Below are 22,210 nucleotides of genomic sequence, written 5' to 3'. Positions count from 1 at the left end.
CAGTCGTGTAATACGTCCCTAGATTCCCCTCCCTTCTTCATCCGACCAGAACATTATCCTTAAGGTTTTCCTAACTAGCAGTCTGCGTCTAACACTGACCCTAACTATCCAGAGTCACCTAACATATGCTTATTTCCTTGTTTCAGATTCCCATTATCCCTATCTTAATGGGACAACTGTGTCCGAAAGTATGCATGTGTTTTTTTTGTTGTTGTTGTTCTGTTTTGTTTTTGCCGTGTGCTTATTATCCACACCTTATCATCAAGTTCCTCAAAAGTTAGAACAAAACAAATCCGTGTCATCCACTATGTGCATCCTTCTTCTCTGCTTGGGGACGCCAAGGGTTTCAAGCTGCTGCCTCCTTGCCCTGGTCTCTGCTTGCCGTATCAGCCCTGGGTAAGCGCCCAGGTTCTGCTCAGGGACTAAAACTCATGATCTTCTGGCTCAGTTTCTGTGAACTGAGTCATTCTGGCACTGAGAATATTCCGTGACTCAGCAGGCCCGAAAAGGAGGATGTCAGAATCCACATAATTTCGAGTCTTTTAAAGGCAAGCCGAGGAACACAAACAACACAGCGGAAGAATTTCGCAGTGGGTCGTGCGTACCCAAGGGAAAAATGTCATTCCATTCCCAGCCTTTTCACTTCCTTCCTTGCCCCGGTAAAACGACTGGTTACACTTTAATTCAGCGGCAGGAAATCGCTTCACAAAACTCATCTGGCTGCTGCGGGCCCTTCTGATTCTCCAGGGACCGTGTCGGCCCCATGGACACCCCGGACCTCTGTTCGGGAGGGGCTGGCGCGGGACCCCGAGCAGCAGCGGGCGCTCCCGGGTGGGACCGACACCTGGCTGGGCGGGGACCCTCCTGCAGCAGCCCAAATGGGCGCGAGGCCCCAGGCACGACCCCGAGCGACCTCCTGACCCGGCGTCGCCCCTCTAAGGCGCCCTCCCCCGCCTCCTCCCGCAACCCAGAGTCTCCCAGGCCGCGGAGGCCGAGGACCCCGGCGACTCCCGCGCGGCGAGCCGGGTCTGCGAGGCCGCCCTTCCCTCCCGGCATGCACCATCCCACCGCCCTCCCCTCCCCTCCCCTCCCCTCCCCTCCCCTCCCCTCCTCTCCCCTCCCCCAACCCCCTACCCGGCTCCCCGCCCACCCCGCGCGCCCCTCCCCCCTGGTCGCGCGCCGCGGGCCCGAGCACGAGACGCCGCCGCCCCCGCCGCCGCCTGGAGTCGCCGGGACGGACGCGCAGTCCATGGGGCGCGCAGGGCCGGGGAGTTGCCCCAGGGACCGCGGGAGTTGCTGAGAGGAGACTGGGTTGGGCTTTCTCCTCTCCCAGACCGCACCCGACCCTGCCTATCCCACCCCCTGCTCCTTCCTCCCCGGGGGCGCGCACTCGGGCACGCGCTCGGAAGTCGGGGGTCGGCGCGGAGTGCAGGCTGCTTCGCGGGGTGGGTTAGGGAAGCGCAGAGGCGGCGCGCGGGGGCCGCGGTCGGCGAGCAGCGCGGTCCTCGCTAGGGGCGCCCGCCCGTCAGTCTCTCCGGCGCGAGTCGCCGCCACCGCCCGCCCCGGAGTCAGGCCCCTGGGCCCCCAGGCTCAAGCAGCGAAGCGGCCTCCGGGGAACGCCGCTAGACTAGAGGAACGCGCCGGTGCCCTTGCCTTCGCCGTGGCCCAGCGTGCGGGCGGCGGGATGAGGGGGAGCCAGCGGGCCGCGCCGGCCCTGCGGCGCCGGGGGCGGCTCTGGCCCGTGTTGGCCGTGCTGGCGGCCGCCGCGGCGGGCTGTGCCCAGGCAGCCATGGACGAGTGCACGGACGAGGGCGGGCGGCCGCAGCGCTGCATGCCCGAGTTCGTCAACGCCGCCTTCAACGTGACCGTGGTGGCTACCAACACGTGTGGGACTCCGCCCGAGGAGTACTGTGTGCAGACCGGGGTGACCGGGGTCACCAAGTCCTGTCACCTGTGCGACGCCGGGCAGCCCCACCTGCAGCACGGGGCAGCCTTCCTGACCGACTACAACAACCAGGCCGACACCACCTGGTGGCAAAGCCAGACCATGCTGGCCGGGGTGCAGTACCCCAGCTCCATCAACCTCACGCTGCACCTGGGTAAGCGGTGACAGCCCCGTCCCCTGCTACTGCTCGCCAGCAGCCCAGCTCCCGGACCGGCTCCGTCCCCGTAGCCGGCCTCACGGACCCAGACAGCCGCGTGTTGGCTCTCTGTTCCCCGGCATGGGCCACACAGAAACTCCTTTCTCCAACTTCTGAAATAGATCTAGCTTTTAACATCCCGTGAGGGCCAGAATGTTCCGCACGAGTCTCTCTGCTTTCCTGTTCTTTCTGACTTAACGGGATTCTGGCTCTCTGATTATTCTGCTTTTCGGCTGTTAGGATTGTGGGGCCCCCCCACCTTTTTTTTTTTTCTGAAGCGTTAATCAGAAACTCCCGTCCCCACTTTTCTCTTTGCTAGCAAGGCCGTCACAGCGCATTCTTGGATCAGAAACAAGAAGGTCCGCCTTAAACATTTTCACCTTTAAAATGTTTAGATGTCCCTCCAGGGCTGAGGGTGATTGCTCTGTTGAGTTAAGGGGGAATTTGAGAGGAGCAAATGCCTTCGCTGCCTATATTGCCTATGTGGAATTAAAACATAAATTCACTTTTGAAGTTATTGTTCTTTATAGCTGCTCAGCCTTAAAAGCCACAAAGCGATTTGACGGCTAATCCTGGTGCAGAATAAACAAAAGGAAGTGCACTCACTGTAATTGCTGGGCACAGCCTTGTCCCTGGGTAAAAAGGCTCTCCTTTACTGTCTTCCCTTTTGCTTTCATTCAGAGCAAGTGTAGAAACACGTATAAGTGATCTTTCAGAAATCAGGAAAGGGATGTATAGAAAACTTCATGGCAGGGCAGTGGATGAGGATGGACATGTGTATCTGGAAGTACCAAAAATAATGTTCGATCTAGGTAAGTTTTTCCTCATCTTTGAGATATGTAAATAGGCAGAAAGTTTCATTATTGTGTTTAACCGAGGAACCAGTGTGTGAGAAACTGACGTTTGACTTAGCGCTTCACTCCCCATTGCCTTGGAAGGCTTGATTATTACCAGTAGCTGGTACTAACGAACTTCCGGAGAGAACAGACTGCCCCAAGCCATTCTTCTGTCAAGGGAGGGTAATTCTGTGAGGCTAATATCCCTTAGGGGTGTTGGAAAGGAACATGTTGTTGGCAAATGGTTCTTTTGATCATGGTTTTGCTGCTCTCCGGTACACTAAACTTTATTTAAGTATCAGGATTCCAGAGAAAGAATTTGACTTACAAAAAGTACTTTGAAAAGTGGGATTAAATTATTGTGTGTGGAATAAGTGTTAGAAAAGCAGAATTATTTAACATCTTATTTGCAGTTGAGTCATTAAACAAATGAAACATTTTGAAAATAATTTCATAGAATGATACTATGAGGTATCTGTTTTTCAGGGATTGAAGAAGTAAAGTGCACTGAGTTCAGTTTTTTAAAGGTGCCTTTCTAAAGACATAGCTAGTGACCGAGGGTTTCCTAAGATCTGTGGGATTGCTCTTTTTTTCCTCCAGTTATATTTTTTAAGTTGGCCAAAATTATTTTTGAAATTTGTATCTAAGTATTTTTGTTTAACTTTTGACTTGTTAAAGTTTCTGTGTTCAAGTTTGAATACCCTTGAAGTCTTATTTTGTTCATTTTCAGATTTTAAAATTTTCAAAGAAAAGGCGTTGCCTGATGTCTCAAATCTCAGATGCCTGAAATTCAATCGACAATTACTGAACAACAGTCTCTTATTTACATAAAGGTGGGGCTGTCAATCTTGGCTCTCTGAATTTTCTCTTGTAGGCACTGTGTAGCTAAAGGTCGTTTAAGGTGATTTCAGAGGTAGATAGATTACTCAGTGATTACTACCCTGTTGCAAAGATAATGTGGTAGAGTAAGCTGGTATCAGTTAAGTTAGATTGCTCCCACTGGGAGGCAGGTATGTTAACTTTGGGTCATGGTTGATTAAAAGGTCAAAAGAGATCTTAGAGTTTGCCTTTAACATCACTGTTTACTATAAAATGTTTTATGCTTGGACTTGGTTTTGCTGAAATTTCCCTCAACTTTTGGTAATATTGTTGCTAAAGGAAATTCATAAAACTGAGTTTAAAACTTTTTAAGTTAAAAGTATTTTCTTACAAGTATTGTGATTAACTGTAAAAATACGTACCTTTTTTTTTTTTTTTTTTTAAGTAGAGACGGGGTTTCACCGTGTTAGCCAGGATGGTCTCCATCTCCTGACCTCGTGATCCGCCCGCCTTGGCCTCCCAGAGTGCTGGGATTACAGGCTTGAGCCAAAAATACGTACTTTTTAGTTTAAACTAACTTGACTCGGATACTTGACTTACACTTCTTCTTGGATCAGAAATGACATCCTGGAAGAAGTCATGTGTCGTGGAGGAGGTGGGAAGGGGGAAAGGTTTGTGTGTAGTGAGGTTGAGGTTTCTCTTTCTCTCCCCCCTCCCCACCTCGTCTTTAATGACAAGATTTCATGTATACATGTATGTTTTGATCAACAATTTATGACAAGTATGCAAGGTGTTACGTGTCACTGTGTGTTTTGATATTCAGCATATTCACTCCCCAACTCCATTTACTCCATGGGCTGCAGCTAACTGATTATTTCCCATGAATTAAAGTACCATGACTGTTTTGTGCATCTATTAAATCTCCCTTCCAGTTCAAATTTCACATACCCTTAAACAAGTGATGCATATTGTGCTTCGCCCTTACAGAGCATGTGAAACTAGAAATGAGTAGTGTGAAAGAGCTAGGTCTAGCCACCACTTTTCTAGCCTTCTTTTTGATGTTGAACTTTCAGTACAGTAAGCTTTAAAATAAGCAGTCAAATCGTACATAAGAAATGTAAGTAGTTATGTAAGTGTTTGGGCACTGACTTTTTTAAATTATAAAAATGAAACATGACTTGTAAATTCCAACAGTAAGTATAGTGACAAGTGAGTCTCTTTATCGCTACCTGCTAAGCTCCACGCTCTAGAGACCACCGTTCACAATTTCTTATATTAATATGACCCTCTAGAAATTTTTCGTGCATACACATGTATATATCAAATTATAGGATCATTGTAACTGGTACTTTTTGGGAGGCTGAGGCGTATTTTAACAGATGGCAAATACAAATCTGATTATTATACCTGTATCATTTGCTGTACAAAAGCCAGGAAAATCAGCTTTGATTTTGAAAACGGCCATCTCTTAAGCACCATACACAGTAATCTAGGGTGCAGGGTGTAATGCGTCCTCGGATGAAAAGAGTTAAAGTTGCTATGGGAACCAGAATTGCACTTTCTGCTTGTTATGGGGAGAAATCTCAACCAGCCACCCTTTTCTAAAAAGAAGTCTTTTTTGTTTCGCCTTCAACTTCTGGATGGATTATTCAATTGCTGTTAAAAAGTTTGGCTTTTATGTCGTATAAGTTATAGTAAGTTTTTATCAGTACCAGTGGGGTAGTTGATACTATGATTGTAACTGAGGATTTGCCTTTTATTAAACAGCGCCTTTAATTAATTTGATAATCATTGTGGATGGAAACTTGGCAGACAGGATCCTAATCTTGAGAAAGGTAGCTTTTCCTTTTTCTAAAAACAGTTAGATTAAGGAAAAGAGTGCTTATAAAACCAACCCAATCAAAGTTTATGGAACTCCTAAAATTAACACTGAGACCAGATTATTTTCCAAGCTCCTCATAAACTGTAGGAACCAATAGTGATTAAATGAAGCTTTCAAATCTGTATCTGAATATCTTTTTGTGTGTGTGTAAATTAGGATAATTGATATATAGGCTATTGCCATTTATTCTCTTTGGTCCTCTGCTGAGTGTGTATGTATTTAACATGGAACAAATGGCAGTTTTTCCCTCCAGGAAAAACCTTTGCAAGGTAGGTTCTGACTGTGTCAGGGAATAGCTCACTGTGGTGACTTCACTGTGGTATTTGTGCACCCTGAGGGGACACTATTTTAGTTTGTCTCACAAAGGGCTGATTTACATTTTGCAGGTTTCAACTTGAGGAGTTAAGGAGCTCTTCCTTAATGGCCAGCAGTTGTTGAACACAGTTTTATAAAGTTGCTGTTGGCTGTTTTCCTGTTCTACAGTTCACTGCTTTTTCTCCAAATTCCTTCTCCATTCTAAGGGCATTCAAAAAAGAATTTACACGTTAGGGGAGAAGTTGGAGCTGTAAGGCATCCTGAGCTCACCTTTTCCATTTGTCATTGGTCACAGTTGTGGGAGGAATCAAGTTTTGACTATTTCAATTCTAAATAATTTTTAAAAATTGGGTGTGCCTTTTGCTATGCACTCCTTCCTCCTGTGCATACTTTCTCATGTTATTGCCAGATATTCTGCAAACGTTTTAAAAAATACTCTTGAAATATATACCACTGTACCTGATAGAAAGATGTAAAAGATTGAGGGTCCTGTCTTCAGAAGATTATACTCTATTAGGAATTTATACACTTATAATGACATTACAATAATAAATCAAGGATGTCTGTATTTTACATTTTACAGCTTATAAGGCCTCCAATTTATCACTGATGAGATTTCTCACAGTGCGATGAAGGCAAAGATGCTTGGGGTTGTGATTTGCCAAAAGTCATGGGGGAGATAAGTCTTTGACTACTTAGTTGATTGCATTCGTTCTTGCAGCTTCTCTAACGAGTCTGTCAAAAGAATGTCTACTTTATCCTAAGCCACTTTAAAAATTTCATGTATACCCTGGTTCAGAGATACCATACTCCTTTGGTTTTCCTTGTTTTTTCTCCTGCCTACTCCTTTTTATTTTTGTTTTATTTTTTATTTTTATTTATTTATTTTTTTGTTAGATGAGTCTCGCTCTGTCGCCCAGGCTGGAGTGCAGTGGCCCCATCTTGGCTCACTGCAAGCTTCGCCTCCCGGGTTCATGCCATTCTGCTGCCTCAGCCTCCAGAGTAGCTGGGACTACAGTCTGCCACCACCACGCCCGGCTAATTTTTTGTAGTTTTAGTAGACACTGGATTTCACCATGTTAGCCAGGATGGTCTCGATCTCCTGACCTCATGATGCGCCGACCTGGGCCTCCCAAAGTGCAGGGATTACAGGCGTGAGCCACCGCGCCTGGCCTCACTCCTTTTTATTTATGTTCCTAGATTCCTGTCTTTTCATGCTGTTCACGCTTTGTGGATGAACTCATGTTGGTCTCAAGGCTTTATTTGCAATTTCATTTGTAAATTTTTAAATTCTAAAGTTGTATTTCTAGTCACCTCTTTTTCCGTATCTGAAAACTTGTTGGTTCTGGTCAATTTGGGATGTCCAGAGACCATATTCAAAACTAAATTCACTCCTTGTTGTCTCACCCAACTCAAAGCTCTTTTGGTATTCTCTATGTTAATGAACTACACTGCTGTCTAACACTGAGGCTGTCAACCTATGTTGCCCAAGTCTCTCCTGAAAGAACCATGCTCGACAGGCTTCATGAGTAAAGACTACCCTGGGAAACAGTTAGGATCCACTGCTGTGAGGTGGGTCAGTTCTGGGTAGCTGTAACTTCACTCCTTTCTTTCCCACCAGTCCTTACTATAATCTATCCAAGACTCTACTTTTACCTTCTATGTCCAGACACTATGTGTCTTGAATGCTTATCTTTCCATCCTCTTTGTCCCTGCCTTACTGTAAGTTCCCATTGCATTTCACCGGGATTGTTGCCACAGCCTCCTAATAAACTGGTGGGCTTTCTACCTGCAGCTTTGCCGTTTATATTTGGGCAGCCATCCTTTGGACTGAGTGATGGTTCTAAAATGCAAATCTGATTATACAATTTTGCAGCTAAAAATTCTGCAGTGGTTCTTCAAGATTTTAGGATGAAGTCCAAACTCCTTGGCATGATGTACAGGGTACTTTAGGATCTGGACCCTTTTGTGGCTTCATGTGCTCACAGGGCTGTTCTTTGGTTTGGAACACTTCTCTCAGGTGTTAATACCCTTTAGGACTCCTTCCCCCGTTTCTCTCTCTCTCTCTCCCCTGTCTACCCTATTCCCTGGCTTGGATTAGGTCTCCCACTCACACCACCCTGTGAGTATTTTTCACAGTCCCTATCACACAGGATTATCTGTTTCTTTACTTGTCTGTTTCTACCTTTAAACCATGACGTTTTTGAAGGACGAGTCAGGGGTTTAGTAATCTTTAGTTCAGTTAAAGATGACTAGTATTGGTTAATTGTTCGTTATGTATTAGCACCAATGCAAATTCCTGGATGTGTAGTGATTCAGGGGATCATTGCCCTGACTTCATTCTTAGATGAGGTGTATATGCAGAGGCCCATGTGTCTCGATTTGGGGGTAGGCAAATGATGGCCTTCTTAGCCAAGTCCAGTCCAGGCCTGCCACCTATTTTTGTATGGGCTGTGAACTAAGAATGGTTTGTACATTTTTAATTGGTTAGAAAAAATCAGAAGAATAATATTTTGTGACATGTGAAAATTTCATGAAATTCAAATTTTGGTTATCGATAAATTTTTGTTGGAGCACAGTTTAGCCCATGTAGCAAAGCATTGTCTGTGGCTGTTTTTGCACAGCAAAGGCAGAGTTGAGTAATAACGACAGACTCCATATGTCCCAGCCCACAAAGGCTGAAGTATTTACTATCTGGCTGTCATAGCACAGGTTTGTTGACCTCTGTTCTGGAGCAGTACTTTCATGTTATATAGTAAGTCCTAAGTGACAGATGCAAGCACAGAGAGGATTCGCTTCACTATTTGGGTGGAGGCTGGAGGCATTCTCTCTCCAGTGACCCTTGTCTGGCATAGTGTTCATAAAAATATATGTACAGTGAGTGAATAAATGAATGCCTGAATTATAAAACTCCCAGAACATTGAACATTAATTTAAATTCTTCAAAGCAAAACTTTCGAGCTTGTGTTTATTTTTTATCAGTGCCATCTCTCCATTTTATAAGATATATGTCAGTGTAATAGCTAATGTTAAATATAGTATGTGGTTTTATTTCTGTTAATTTTTTTAAAAAGTACTAAGGTATGGAACTGGTATGGAATTGGAAAGGCCTATGACTGTCCTTTTTTGGGTAAAAATTAGACTGTTATGTAACTTGAAGTCAGCCTAGATAAATCTTAGGAGAAAACTCATGAATTCTCACATGTGAATATGTATTTCTGAAATGTTGATTTGTATTTTTTTCCTTTAAAAATGGACATAAGCAAATTTTATTTAAAGTACATATATATTCTATAGTTTCAGCTGCTTGGGAGGCTGAGGCAGAGGGATCACTTGAGCTAAGAAGTTTGAGGCTGTAGTACGCCATGATTGCGCCTGTTGAATACCCACTACACCCCAGCCTGGACGACATAGACGCTATCTCAAAAATTAAATAAAATACATATATTCACATGTACATTGTTGAAATAGATTCTTAAAGGGAATTATTAAGCAGTTGAGGGGAAAGGTTACAATGAAGTATTATTTGCTTGTTGTATATAGCATCCTTTTAAGTTTAGTGAAGGCATCATGAGTAGATTTAGAAGATAGGCATACTATCTCTTTAGGATAGTGAAGAACTGTAAATGTAGAGTATGGTATAGCCCAGTGTATTCCACATTAAAGTGGTTAGGCCGATGAGCAGTAACCACATATTCATCTAGAGTTAATTGGCAGCAGCAACAGTTGCTTTTTTTTTTTTTTGGCAGAGTTTCGTTCTTGTCACCCAGGCTGGAGTGCAGTGGCATGATCTTGGCTCACTGCAACCTCCGCCTCCTGGGTTCAAGCGATTCTCCTGCCTCAGCCTCCCGAATAGCTGGGATTACAGGCATGTGCCACCACACCCAGCTAATTTTGTATTTTTAGTAGAGAGGGAGTTTTCATGTTGGTCAGGCTGGTTTGGAACTCCTGACCTCAGGTGATCTGCACGTCTCGGCTTCCCAAAGTGCTGGGAGTACAGGCCTGAGCCGCCATACCTGGCCCTGCTTCTTTACTTGTTCATTTTTCCTGCTGGACTTTATTGACAGCTCTACCACTGTTCTGTTTGGGTTTTGGGGAAAGGTGTTAAAGTTTAGAGCAGAGCTGTTTGTTTATTTTTACTGCTGAAAATTTCTGAGGTTTTTAAAAATATGGGATTAATATTTCTTTTAAGTTGTCAGCTTGAAAGTGTATAATTTCAAGATGATTTTGTGCTGCTTTTATTACTTTGCCTTGGTTGCTTGCTATAAGACTTAAGATAGAACTTGCCCTGTGGAGAAAAATAGAGTAAAATAAAATAATTTAAAAATAAGAAAAAAAAGATTAAAAAAACCCAGCAAACCACCTGTGTAAGAGGGCCCTGCTGGAATTTGCAAGCATCTCCTTTCTTGTGACATGATAAAGTTAGATGTTTGCTCATTTGGGTCTAAAACTGACAGCTTGCTGATAGGGGTTACCAGAAAACCCATTTATAGAAACATTCCTGAGATTTTAGAGTACCGCAACAGACTAGGGTGGCACTAATTAAGTGTGTCTGCTTTTCTATGCGTGTGCTCTTCTAGGGGCCAGCCTGAAATAAGTGGGCCCAGTCAGCCTGGTACAGCTACATATTCATGAAATAAAATAAAGCAGACTTCACTCTTTCTTAGACAATGGCACCCTCAGATCTCTTGTGGGAGAAGAACTTTATGGTAAGGCTGGGAAATGAATAAGGGGATTTACCTTATTTCTTTTGAACTTTAGGAGTTACATTTCCTCAGTTCCCTTCTTTTACTCTTTGTTTCCAACCGCGTGTGGCCGCTTCCTCTTATATTGAGGGCAACATTAGATTGTTTTATTTTTAGATTTTTGTTATTTTATCTTTTTGTTTTGAAAGTTGGAGGAGATATTAATTCAGAATCAGTCTTCTTCACATTGCTTGCTTTTTTTTTTTTTTTTTTAAGAGAGACAAAGTCTCACTCTGTTGCCCAAGCTGTAAGTGCAGTGGTGCAATCAGAGCTCACTGCAGCCTTGACCTCCTAGGTGCAAGTGATCCTCTTGCCTTGGCCTCCCACAGGGCTGGGAATAGAGGTATGAGTCACCATGCCTGGCCTCTTTTTCCTTTTCTTGAATTTGGTATGTGGTCTTGTGTAGAGTTAAGGACTCAGTAAATTTTGTTTCATGATGATAAATCACAGTACTGTGTATGTATGAAAGTTTCTACTAACCAGAATGATTGTGGCAGTGACTATACAGGTACCTGTCTGTTTTCAGAGACCTGGTTAATGACCAGTCTCTTTTTTTCCCCGTCTTCTTTAGAGTTCTGATTTTGTGTTCTATTCTTGAGCTGGGTGGAGCTCAAGAATAAATTTTACATATGTAAAATTTCAGAGCTATACATTTAATATTTGTATCCTTCATTCTATGTAAATTATTCCTCAAATAAAAAAGTTAATTAAGAAACTGTCAGCCAATTGTAGTACAATATAATATAATTGATTTTTTTTTTTTTTGGTATGATTTTTGGCTTAGAATAGGAGAGAACACCATGTGAGGCTTCATCATCTAAAATATATTTCTCTTACTATCTTTCTCCCCTCTACCAAAAGTTGCTGGCATTAATAGGCATTGACAGATACTTGTTGAGTGATCATATCAGTGAACTAGCTGGTTTTAATTGAGTTATGAGCCCATTTTCATTGAAGTACCTGCTGAGCTCTCTCATAGGATCATGCTTGATAGACGCCTCAGGCAGTGGAGCATGGGAAATCTGGGGAAGAGCGGTCCTCTGTTCTCACCTCACTTTAAGCAGGTAGTGGTTTTGGTTGATGCTTCATCGTTTGATGTGGTAAGATGGTAAGTCTGTGGGTTTTGCTGCAGGTTTAGAGAATTCTTTAAGAATGTCTTCCCGTGGCATATGCTTTGGTCACAATGTCTGGTGCTTATGTAACTTGCTATTTAATTTCCATGGTGAAACATAAATGTTCCGCATACCACTTAAATATGGGAAGACCCCATCTTCATTCATTTAAACATGGTCTAGGTAATGGCTTTCTCTTATTGAGCCTTTTAGAAATAAAAAGTCTGAAGTTTGAATTATGTGGCTTTCTTGGAGAAACTTATTTATTTATTTATTTATTTTTGAGACAGTCTCAGTCTTTTGCCCAGGCTGGAGTGCAGTGGCATGATCTTGGCTCACTGCAGCCTCCACCTCCCAGGTTCAAGTGATTCTCCTGTCTCAGCCTCCCAAGTAGCTGGGATTACAGGCACACACCACCATGCCTGGCTAGGTTTTTTGTATTTTTTTTTAGTAGAGATCGGGTTTCACCATGTTAGCCAGGCTGGTCTTGGTCTCCCAAAGTGCTGGGATTACAGGCGTGAGCCACTGTGCCTGGCCAGAGATACTTACAAAGCTATGAAATATTTCCAATGATCTGAAAAGATCTATCTGCTTAAAATGAGATGAGCTTTATTGCATTTTGATTCTAATTAGTGGACAAAGGACTTATGTAAATAAGACTGCTGGGGGGGAAATGGTTCACTCATAGACGTTGTAGTATGGGGTGTGTGAGTTATGATAGATATTGAAGGTGCTTTTTATATCCTAAAGATACTTTTATTTGTAATGTATTTGAGGAGATCAGACAGAAACATTGACCTGTAGGCAAAATAATTCAGTTGAAACTTTTTTTCTGAGATGAAGTCTTGCTCTGTTGCCCAGGCTGGTGTACAGTGGCACGATCTCAGCTCACTGCAACCTCCGCCTCCTGGGTTCAAGCAATTCTCCTGCCTCAGCCTCCTGAGTAGCTGGGACTCTATGGGCACACGACACCATGCCCAGCTAATTTTTGTATTTTTAGTAGAGTTGGGGTTTCATCATATTGGTCAGACTGGTCTCCAACTCCTGACCTTGTGATCTGCCTGCCTCCGCCTCCCAAAGTGCTGGGATTACAGGAGTGAGCCACCGCGCCCAGCCCAGTTGAAACTTTTTAAATTGTTGGGAGAATACCTGCGGAGCATTTTGAAGAGTAGGGATTGAAGTCAGCCAGGAAAGCTTCCTGGATCTTGAAGAAAAGTAATAGACATGAGTGTAGAGTTTTTCCAGGAAGGTAGAGTTGTTTGAATAAAGATCTAAAAGTAGTTAGATAATGGTGAAGGCATTATTTGCCATTCATGGAGAAATGAGGATGTGCCAGATGGATTCTGGGGAGAAGAACTTGAAAGCTGGGTGACAAAAGAAAGTAAATTACCTTTTGTCAAGTGCCTGCTGGTTACCTCTTTGAATTCTTCAGACTTGAGAACTATTGTTAACCCCTGGGGAATAATTGTATGACTAGTGACTTTTCTGAGGTTGCATAGGTTGAAATCCAGACCTACTGTGATACATAGATTTTGCTTTTGCCACTCTGCCATGTTAGGTCAGACCTGCTGTAAGTGAAAGTAAATTCTAGAAAGACCTCAAATTGAGGAGTGAAATGAGAGTGCTGAAGAACTAAGCATTGTTTCTCTGATAGACCACTGCTTGAGGATCTCTGGATTTAGATTGCTCCTGTTAAAAGGGCTTTACACTTATTCTTGAAGAACAGAGGATTTTTTTTAAATTAAAAATACATATTTTTTTATTTAGACAGAGTCTTGCTCTGTCATCCAGGTTGGGGTGCAGTGGCACGATCGCATTTCATTGCAGCCTCAAACACCTGGGCTCAAGCAAACCTCCTACCTCAGCCTCCTGAGTAGCTAGGACTACAGGCATATACCACCATGCCTAGCTAATTTTATTTTTTTGTAGAGATGAGGTCTCTCTATGTTGCCCAGACTGGACCCGAACTCCTGGCCTCAAACAGTTCTCCTGCCTCGGCCTTCCAAAGTGCTGGGATTACAGGTGTAAGCCACCATACCCAGCTGAGGATTGTTTTCAGTGGAAGAATTTTAGGTTTTGGGCACATGTACTAGTTGTATGATATTTAGCTGTTAATCCTTCTAGAAATTTCTAAGGAGTTTATTGAATTTGAGAATGAGGTCCTGGATTTTGTCAGTGTCTATTGATAGAAAAAAATATGCTCTACTTGTGAAAAGAAAATTTCTACACCTTCTGAATTTATTATGCCAAAGGGAAAAGTTAGGCCCTGGAAACTGAGTCACATAGCGTAGCTGTTTTTCTTCTCTGGTGCGTGACAGTTGCTTAGGGACCTTTGTGTTAAGACGTTATGTATAACCAGATACCCTATTCTTTATTCAAACCTAGACTAAGTGAAGCTAGAGGTAGAGACCTCTGTGATTGTTATTGCTTTACAATGGAATGTTAAGCAACCCCCTTAAAGTATAGTAGTAACCAATCAAATCTTGTATCTGTATGTTAGCTTTATATGGAAAATGTTGTAATTCTGTTCTACTCCCCTATTTTTGCCCATATAAATGATCCTCACCTTTCCCAACACTGTGGAGTGCTGAGCACCATTCTTTAGTGTCCATGTTTCCTGGACAACTGCCCTCACTCTTTGCACTTGAATGAATTCTTTTTTTTTTTTTTTTTTTTTTTTGAGACAGGGTCTTGCTCTGTCTCCCAGGCTAGAGTACAGTGGCGCAATCTCGGCTCACTGCAACCTCTGCCTCCCAGGTTCAAGTGATTCTTCTGCCTCAGCCTCCCGAGTAGCTGGGATTACAGGTACCTACCACTGTGCCCAGCTGATTTTTGGATTTTTTAGTAGAGATGGGGTTTCGCCATGTTAGCCAGGCTGGTCTCGAACTCCTGACCAGGTGATCTACCCGCCTTGGCCTCCGAAAGTGCTGGGATTACCGGCGTGAGCCACCATACCTTGCCTTTTTTTTTTTTTTTTGATACAGAGTTTTATTCTGTTGCCAGGCTGGAGTGCAATGGCGTGATCTTGGTGCACTGCTACCTCTGCCTCCTGGGTTCAAGCGATTCTCCTGCCTCAGCCTCCCTGAGTAGCTACAATTACAGGCATGTGCTACCACACCCAGCTAATTTTTGTATTTTTAGTAGAGATGGGAGTTCACCATGTTGGCCAGGCTCCTGACCTCAAGTGATTGCCCGCCTCGGCCTCCCAAAGTGCTGGGATTACAGACGTGAGCCACTGTGCACAGCCGAATGAATTCTTTCAACTGGATCCTCTGTGAGAAAGACATTACTCTTATTTGTGAAGAACAAAGGATTGTTTTCTTTTTTCTTTTTTTTCTTTTTTCTTTTTTTTGTTTTTTAGATGGTGTTTCACTCTTGTCACCCAGGCTGGAGTGCAGTGGCACGATCTTGGCTTACTGCAACCTCCACCTCCTGGGTTCAAGCAATTCTTCTGTCTCAGCCTCCTGAGTAGCTGGAATTACAGGCGCCCACCACCACGCCTGGCTAATTTTTGTATTTTTAGTAGAGATGGGGTTTCAGCACGTTGGTCAGGCTAGCCTTGAACTCCTGATCTCAGGTGATCCATCTGCCTTGGCCTCCCAAAGTGCTGGGATTATAGGCGTGAGCCACCGCGCCTGGCCCAAAGGATTGTTTTCAATGGAAGACTTGTAGGTTTTGGGTACTTAAACTAGTTGCATGATATTCAGTTGTTAATGGTTCTAGGAATTTCTAAGGAATTTATTGAATTTCAGAATGAGGTCCTGGATTTTATCAGTGTCTGACAGGAAAAGTGTACCCTACCCCATTTCCTGAGGGATGGTCAGTGCCTTCATTTATACAGGGAATGCCACCATCTTATCTCCTTTCTGCCTTATCCATGACTTCTTTCTGGTTGTTGAGAATTGCTGAGTTTAGTTCACTTGCTTACTTTATCTGACATTATTAAAGATAAGGCTGCCTGGTCTATCTTCACATTCTAGTTCTTTCCCTCTCTGCTCCAAGTAAATTCTAACCCTTACATGGTATGTTTTGTTGTTAAAGTTTGCTAACTGAATAGGTCTAACCCACCTTTTGTTAATTGATGGATAGATAGCTACTGTAGTCCCAGGAGCTTTCTTTGTCAGTATTAACATTATTCAGGTTCAGAAGTGATACCATTCACTTTGATGTCTGTATATGTGAATTTGCAAATCTATAAGTCTCTCTTTCCATCTTCCCCTCTCTCTTTCTGCCTCCCTCCTTTTCTCTTTAGTTTCCCCAGAGTGTTGCCGGGCTAAGGTTTAGTCAGAGGACTCTTAGATACCTTAATTTTTTTGGTTTTATTTTTGAAGCAAGGGATCATAGTTCCCATTAGGACACGTATTTACAATGTGTTTTCTTTTGCTCTCCCACCACACTGTACCTCTACTTCTAGAACTTAAAATTCTACAATTGTTTTTTCTCCCTCATGCCCCATCCCCTTTTTTAAAAAAGTCAAAACTCTTCTTATTATAGTAGAAGTTTACAGGTTTGAGTGGGCTGATTAAATATACTAAGTATTACTGAATCACTGCCCTGCCTTTTCTGCTTTCTTTATAGACCTGTTTAGTATACATTGTATGTACTTTTTTTTTTTTTTGAGGCAGAGTCTTGCTGTGTGGCCCAGGCTGGAGTGCAGTGGTGTGATCTCAGCTCACTGCAACTTCTGTCTCCTGGGTTCAAGCAGTTGTCCTGCCTTAGCCTCCTGAGTAGCTGGGACTGCAGGCGTGGGCCCCCATGCCTGGCTAATTTTTGTATTTTTAGTAAAGATGGGGTTTTACCATGTTGGCCAGGCTGGTCTAGAACTCCTGACCTCAGGTGATCCACCCACCTAAAGTCCTGAGATTATAGTCGTGAGCCACTGCTCCTGGCCCACAGATGAATTTTTTTTTTTTTTTGAGACAGAGTCTCGCTCTGTCGCCCAGACTGGAGTGCAGTGGCTCGATCTCGGCTCACTGCAAGCTCCGCCTCCCAGGTTCATGCCATTCTCCTGCCTCAGCCTCCCGAGTAGCTGGGACTACAGGCGCCCGCCAACACGCCTGGCTAATTTTTTTGTATTTTTAGTAGAGACGGGGTTTCGCCATGGTCTCGATCTCCTGACCTTGTGATCTACCCGCCTTGGTCTCCCAAAGTGCTGGGATTACAGGTGTGAGCCACCGCGCCCGGCCCACAGATGATTTTTAAATGCTCTTGCTCAGTTTCCTTTCTTACAGGGAGAGTGGGTGGCACCCTGTGCTACACCAGAGGGCTGAGTGTTGGGTTTAGAATGTCCTCAATGTCCTCCCTTGTCTCCGCTGTTTTTTATTTTGTTTTGATTTTGGTCAGTTGGTAAAATATAAATGCATAAATGTTTTCTCAGGGCTTTTCCATCAACTTTCTCCAGAGAGAATGAAGGGATCCCAATGATTTCCAAGGAAAAAGTTTTGCAGTTTTTAGAAGGGGGGTAGTGACAGCATGATGAAATGAGCTGAATAGCTTTTTTTGAGTTTTCGCTGGCAGGAACTGGGAAGTGATATTTTCCTGCCCTGGCATCACAAATCCCAATTAGAGGCGTACCCCTATTTTGATGGTGCTGGTGACGTCATCTGTTTTGATGCCACTAAGTTTAAAGAATTTTTTCTAAAAAAATTCTGGATCATGATCTGATAGAGTTGAGCATGCCAGAATTTTCATTGAAATTGTGTTCTTTTGGAGGTGGGAATAAACAAGGGACTAAGGGTAAAGATTGTGGTGAGGTTGGGGGAGGGCTAGAAACCAAAAGAGCAATTGTGTACTTGAATTGCTTTGGTCATGTGATTGCCCCTTCTTGGGTAAAGGGTCATGATCAGTGGCCTTCAGTGTCTTGGATTAACTTTCGGAGCAGTCCATACATAGTTTTGAATTTGTGGTATTTTAGACAAGTTCGTGGGATAGAAAATCTGTTGGAGACTATAAATTCTTAGAATTGTACAAATTATGAGCATTTGTGGGAACATCTGTAATGCAGCTGTAATAAAATTTGTTTATTATCAGGATTGCTTTAGAGGCTTTTGCTGGGTTATTACTGTTTTCAGCGTTTTTGCCACATGTGCTGAAATAGCATCGACTCCTGGGTAGACTTCAGGATCATTCAGTTTTGTAGCCATTCTAATCAGGTTTAAAACATATGTCCACTTTAGAGCTCTTACGTCCTGGCACAGACACCTATGGTGAATTCAGGCCATTTCAAGATGGACATTGATTCTGGAATTAACATACTTCCCAGATGTTTGTAGTACAGATTTGTTTTCTGTGCTGTCTGTCATGTGTTCTTCTGTGTCTGTCTCTATCTGTGCTTTCCTCTGTTTTTCCTTTTAGAATCCCTGGGGAAAGGTAGGGATCTGCTTTTTGGATTGGGAAATAGAATAGGCGTTAAATTTTCGGTGAAAACCTTTGAGTTGGTATTGACATTTCTGTGAGAGGAGAGGCTGCTTTGTTCCCTCAAGGGAGACTGTTGGTGAGGGTGGTGGTGGGGGTGAGACTTTGAATGTAACTAGACACGGACTTCTTCACATCTCTAGTGGTTTTCAATTATGAAATGGGCAACTGATGCTCTGAGTCAGCAGCCTTTTAACCATGCCTGACTGAAGAGACCTTGTGTTTGAAATTCACAGCATTGCCTGGATCCCTGCTGTCTTTTTGTGCCTCCCGCTAACACACAGCTGTTTTTGTTCATACATCGTTTTGTGTTCAACTGCCTGGTTACTTCCTCAAGTCCCTTTTGTGGTGAATAACGGACACATGGGAGTTTGAACACCCAAGTGTGTGGTTATTCAAACAGGAAGTCTCAAGGAAGCACAGTAACTTTGTCAGAGGAACAAAAGATGGGACAGGAAAGGCTATTGATGATTCTAGGCTTCAAACGTCTGTCGGGAAATCTGCTAATTTCTGAAATACAGGTATTCCATAGCTTACAAACAAGATGGTTTGTTTATTTGGAACTTGTTCCATTTTTTAAAAATCAGGGTATTAAATCCTAATCCATAAAATAGAAGTGGTGGGGAAAAAAAGGATATAATGTGGCATCATTAGTATGAAAAAGAGGAGAGAGGTTCTGCCTGTGGCTTGACTGGGTTTCAGGAGAAAGGCTGGAGCAGCTCATCTTGACGGAAGGTAACCCTGAGGCTGTATCCAGGGGTGAGCACATAGGTGGGACTTGACAGAGGCTGCTAGAGCTGACAGAATTGGATTAAAAGATGATTTTATGCAGAGCTTTTGATGATTGAGCACTGGAGGAATATGAGATAAAGAAGAATGTAGGTTGCACTTAAAGAGCGTGCAGTCCAGTGGGAGAGTAAGAATGTGTGTATCAACAAATATACTCTGAGACAAAACATAAAGTGCCATGAGAGGATAGAAATTCCATGTGCCTGCAAAGGAGATACGACTATAGCAGATCAAAATAAATGCTTCCCAGAACGTTTATCTGGTGACTGTTAAGATTCCTTATGACCTTGGGATTCCTTGTTTATGTGATAAAGGACTTGCCAGAAATAGTCAAATAAATCCTGATTTTAGATTTAACAATGAAAATTAAATCTGGAAGTCAAAGAAGGGGGACCTCTGGGTTCATAGCAATTTATATTAAGCAGGCGGGGTGATGCAAATGCTAAAGGAAAGAGTACTGTGTCAGGCTTAATTAATGGAAGTGATAGTATTCAAAGGAGCACAACTTCTGTGCATCTTACCCTACCTTTAATTTCAGTCATAGTAAACTGTTCGTAGTAAAACATGCTCCCACCACGTGGGTACTACTACATTTTTTTCTTGACTCTTTACTTTTCTGTTTTTTCCTTTGGCTGCTTCCTAATCATCTTTAAAACTCCTGACAAATTTCAACTCCTCCAAGAAGATTTTGCTAATTTCTAATTCCTCTGTTCCCTCCATAGCACTTGCCTTTATGTCATTTGATGTTTATACGTCCACTCACTTCTAAAATCCAGTAAGCATATTGCAAACCTAGGATGTGAGGGGTGCTATATTGTATCGTTTTCTCTTTCCCCCATTAGCTGAGTTCATCAGAGATGAGACGAATTCATAGATTTCTTAATTCATTCATTTACAAATATTTATTAAGCACCTGTTATGCAAAAGGTACTGCATAGTACTGGAGACAGGGCAGAGAAGACCTAGAGCTTAAGTTCTGGGTAAAAAAAAGCATGCAGTACAAGGGACCTGACCTAGGGAGGATTTCATTGACTTCCCCCACTGCCACCCCCGCTGACTTTTATGCCCCTAATGTGTGTACAGCATAATACCTTTTATATGGTAGTAGGGGCTCAAAAAAGTTTGTTGAATGAGTGAATTTCTATTTCTTTGAGGGTATGGCCATAGAATGCAGATGAGTACAAGAAACAGCAATTTTGTTTAGGTTTTCCCATGATGGAATTTGCCTTGTAGATAGGGTTTTTAAAATTGGTCAGGCAGAATAGGATGGCTAGTACATGGTGTAGTTTCCTCGCCAGCATTGTTAGATAAAGAGTAAGTCACTGTATCAGAGAGCTCTAGTATAAAGTAATAAAGTAAATAAAAACCCAGTTTTAAATCATTGGAGTTTGTTTCTCCTTCAGGTGGTAGTTCTGAGGTCAGTGTTTCAGGACAGCAGGGTAGTTCTCCACACTGACATTCTGGGACTCATGAGTGTTTCCTGGAAATCATCTGGGATCCTTTAGGGTATCATTCTACATGCCTGGTTGAGGCTGGGTGATAGGCCCCTGTGCTTTCCAATTGTGAAGATATTGAGGAGTGTGTGCCTAAATCTTAACACTTGAAAATCTTACCTCCCAAAAGTGCCATAATACCTGAAAATGTATTATCTGCCACCAGAGAGAGCTTAGTCACTTGACCACTTCATAAACACAGTAGAGGCTGGGAAATGGAGTCTAGCTGGGTGGTCTTGTGCCTGGCCACAGATCTCTTACAGTGATGGATGGGTTGGTGGGGAGAGAACAGATTTTTGGCAGACAGCTCTGCCATGCCAACTCCTGTGCTGAAGAATTGGGTTTCTCCCAAGTTTTGGTCTTTCTGGAGAGTCTTCAGAGGTTCCCATTCTGTGGCTGGCAGTTTTAGGGAGTGGATATAGAAAAATAGTGACCATGCTCACTGTGGATCCTCACAACTTTAGCTTTTCAGGAAAAAGAGCCTCTGAAGAAAGGATGTGTGCTCATTCTCCTCTTCTTGGTGCACAACCTTCACTCCCTCACTTTGCAGAATTGGTTTATTCTTTGACCTTTTCCATTCTCACAGCCCCAGCCCTCTCCTGGCACTGAGATCCCACTGTCCCTTCTTGGAATTGTGTACTTACACTGATGGACTCCGTGTGGATCTGCCTCGGAGGAGCACATCCCACATGGGCACTGTCTCAATTCACTTGACGATGCTGGTCGTGTTTACCTTCCGCTGTGACAGACCAATCAGAGCTGTTTTAAAATCCAGATGTCTTTTAGGAATGAGAGTTCCAGAAGTGATAAATCAGTGCTTTTTGTGGCTTGACCATATACAGTTTTGTTGTGGAATCTTCTTAAATGTCTATTTACCTTTTTCTTCAATGCAAGTTCATTGAAGGTGGGAATCATGTTTTAACCATTAATTAGGTATCCAACTTCGAGTGGGGTGCTTATGATCTAGTAGATTTAGGAAGATGGGTGTATGTTACATAACACCCTCAGCAGTACCCCCCGCTCCAAGCAGTTGAATATATCTGCAGTAAAACGTATTCATACAAAATAGGCTGATGAAAGGCTATCACATAGCCTCACACTGGGTCATGTTTTGTTGTCACACATTATGAAAATCTTCTGCTGTTTAGGGCTTTTTGAATTGAGAATCACAGGTGAAGGATTATGGACTTACATCACATTTGATTATATAAGTTATATCACTTTTACAGATAGTGATAAAACTACTGAAGACTATATAAAAATGTGAACAGTAGGCATCTGGTAAATTAGTTATCTAATTAAGCAGATAAAGTTTAATAGGAAATTTCATTTCATTGAAAGGGTGAAGTTTGACATGTTCTAAGAATTTGATTGCATGGGTTATTAAATTATGGTAACAATATTTAGAACTACAAATAGGGCATTACATAAATGTTTAAAAGAAGAAAACAAATAGGGTTGAATTCTGATAAAAAGTGACCTATTAGAAAAGTATTTCTATTCCTCTAGGGACATGAGTTCAATTTTTGTTGTCGCTTGTTTCTTTTTTGTAAAAAGGCATTGCCTTTTAAAAATCGTTTAAAAAAGGGAGTGTCATTTTTAATGACATTACTACCATGCATAGTTTTGTTAGAAACCTGGCTATGTTAAAACCATTTCGTTTG

The 22,210-nt window shown here is 42.8% G+C and overlaps 1 protein-coding gene across 1 annotated transcript in view; it reads left to right on the top strand.

Annotated features, from left to right (window-relative positions):
* The first annotated feature begins 1,206 nt into the window (after positions 1–1,206).
* Positions 1,207–22,210, top strand: part of LAMC1 (laminin subunit gamma 1) — a 121,039-nt gene continuing 100,035 nt past the window's right edge. The window contains exon 1 of the mRNA XM_007989245.3: positions 1,207–2,099. Coding sequence (XP_007987436.3) covers positions 1,685–2,099 — 415 coding nt within the window. The 5' untranslated portion in view covers positions 1,207–1,684. The remainder of the gene's footprint in view (positions 2,100–22,210) is intronic.

Source organism: Chlorocebus sabaeus, chromosome 25 (assembly GCF_047675955.1).
Source record: "Chlorocebus sabaeus isolate Y175 chromosome 25, mChlSab1.0.hap1, whole genome shotgun sequence".
NCBI lineage: Eukaryota > Metazoa > Chordata > Mammalia > Primates > Cercopithecidae > Chlorocebus > Chlorocebus sabaeus.
Note: the sequence above shows the minus strand (reverse complement) of the source record. Positions and strands in the feature narration are given on the sequence as shown.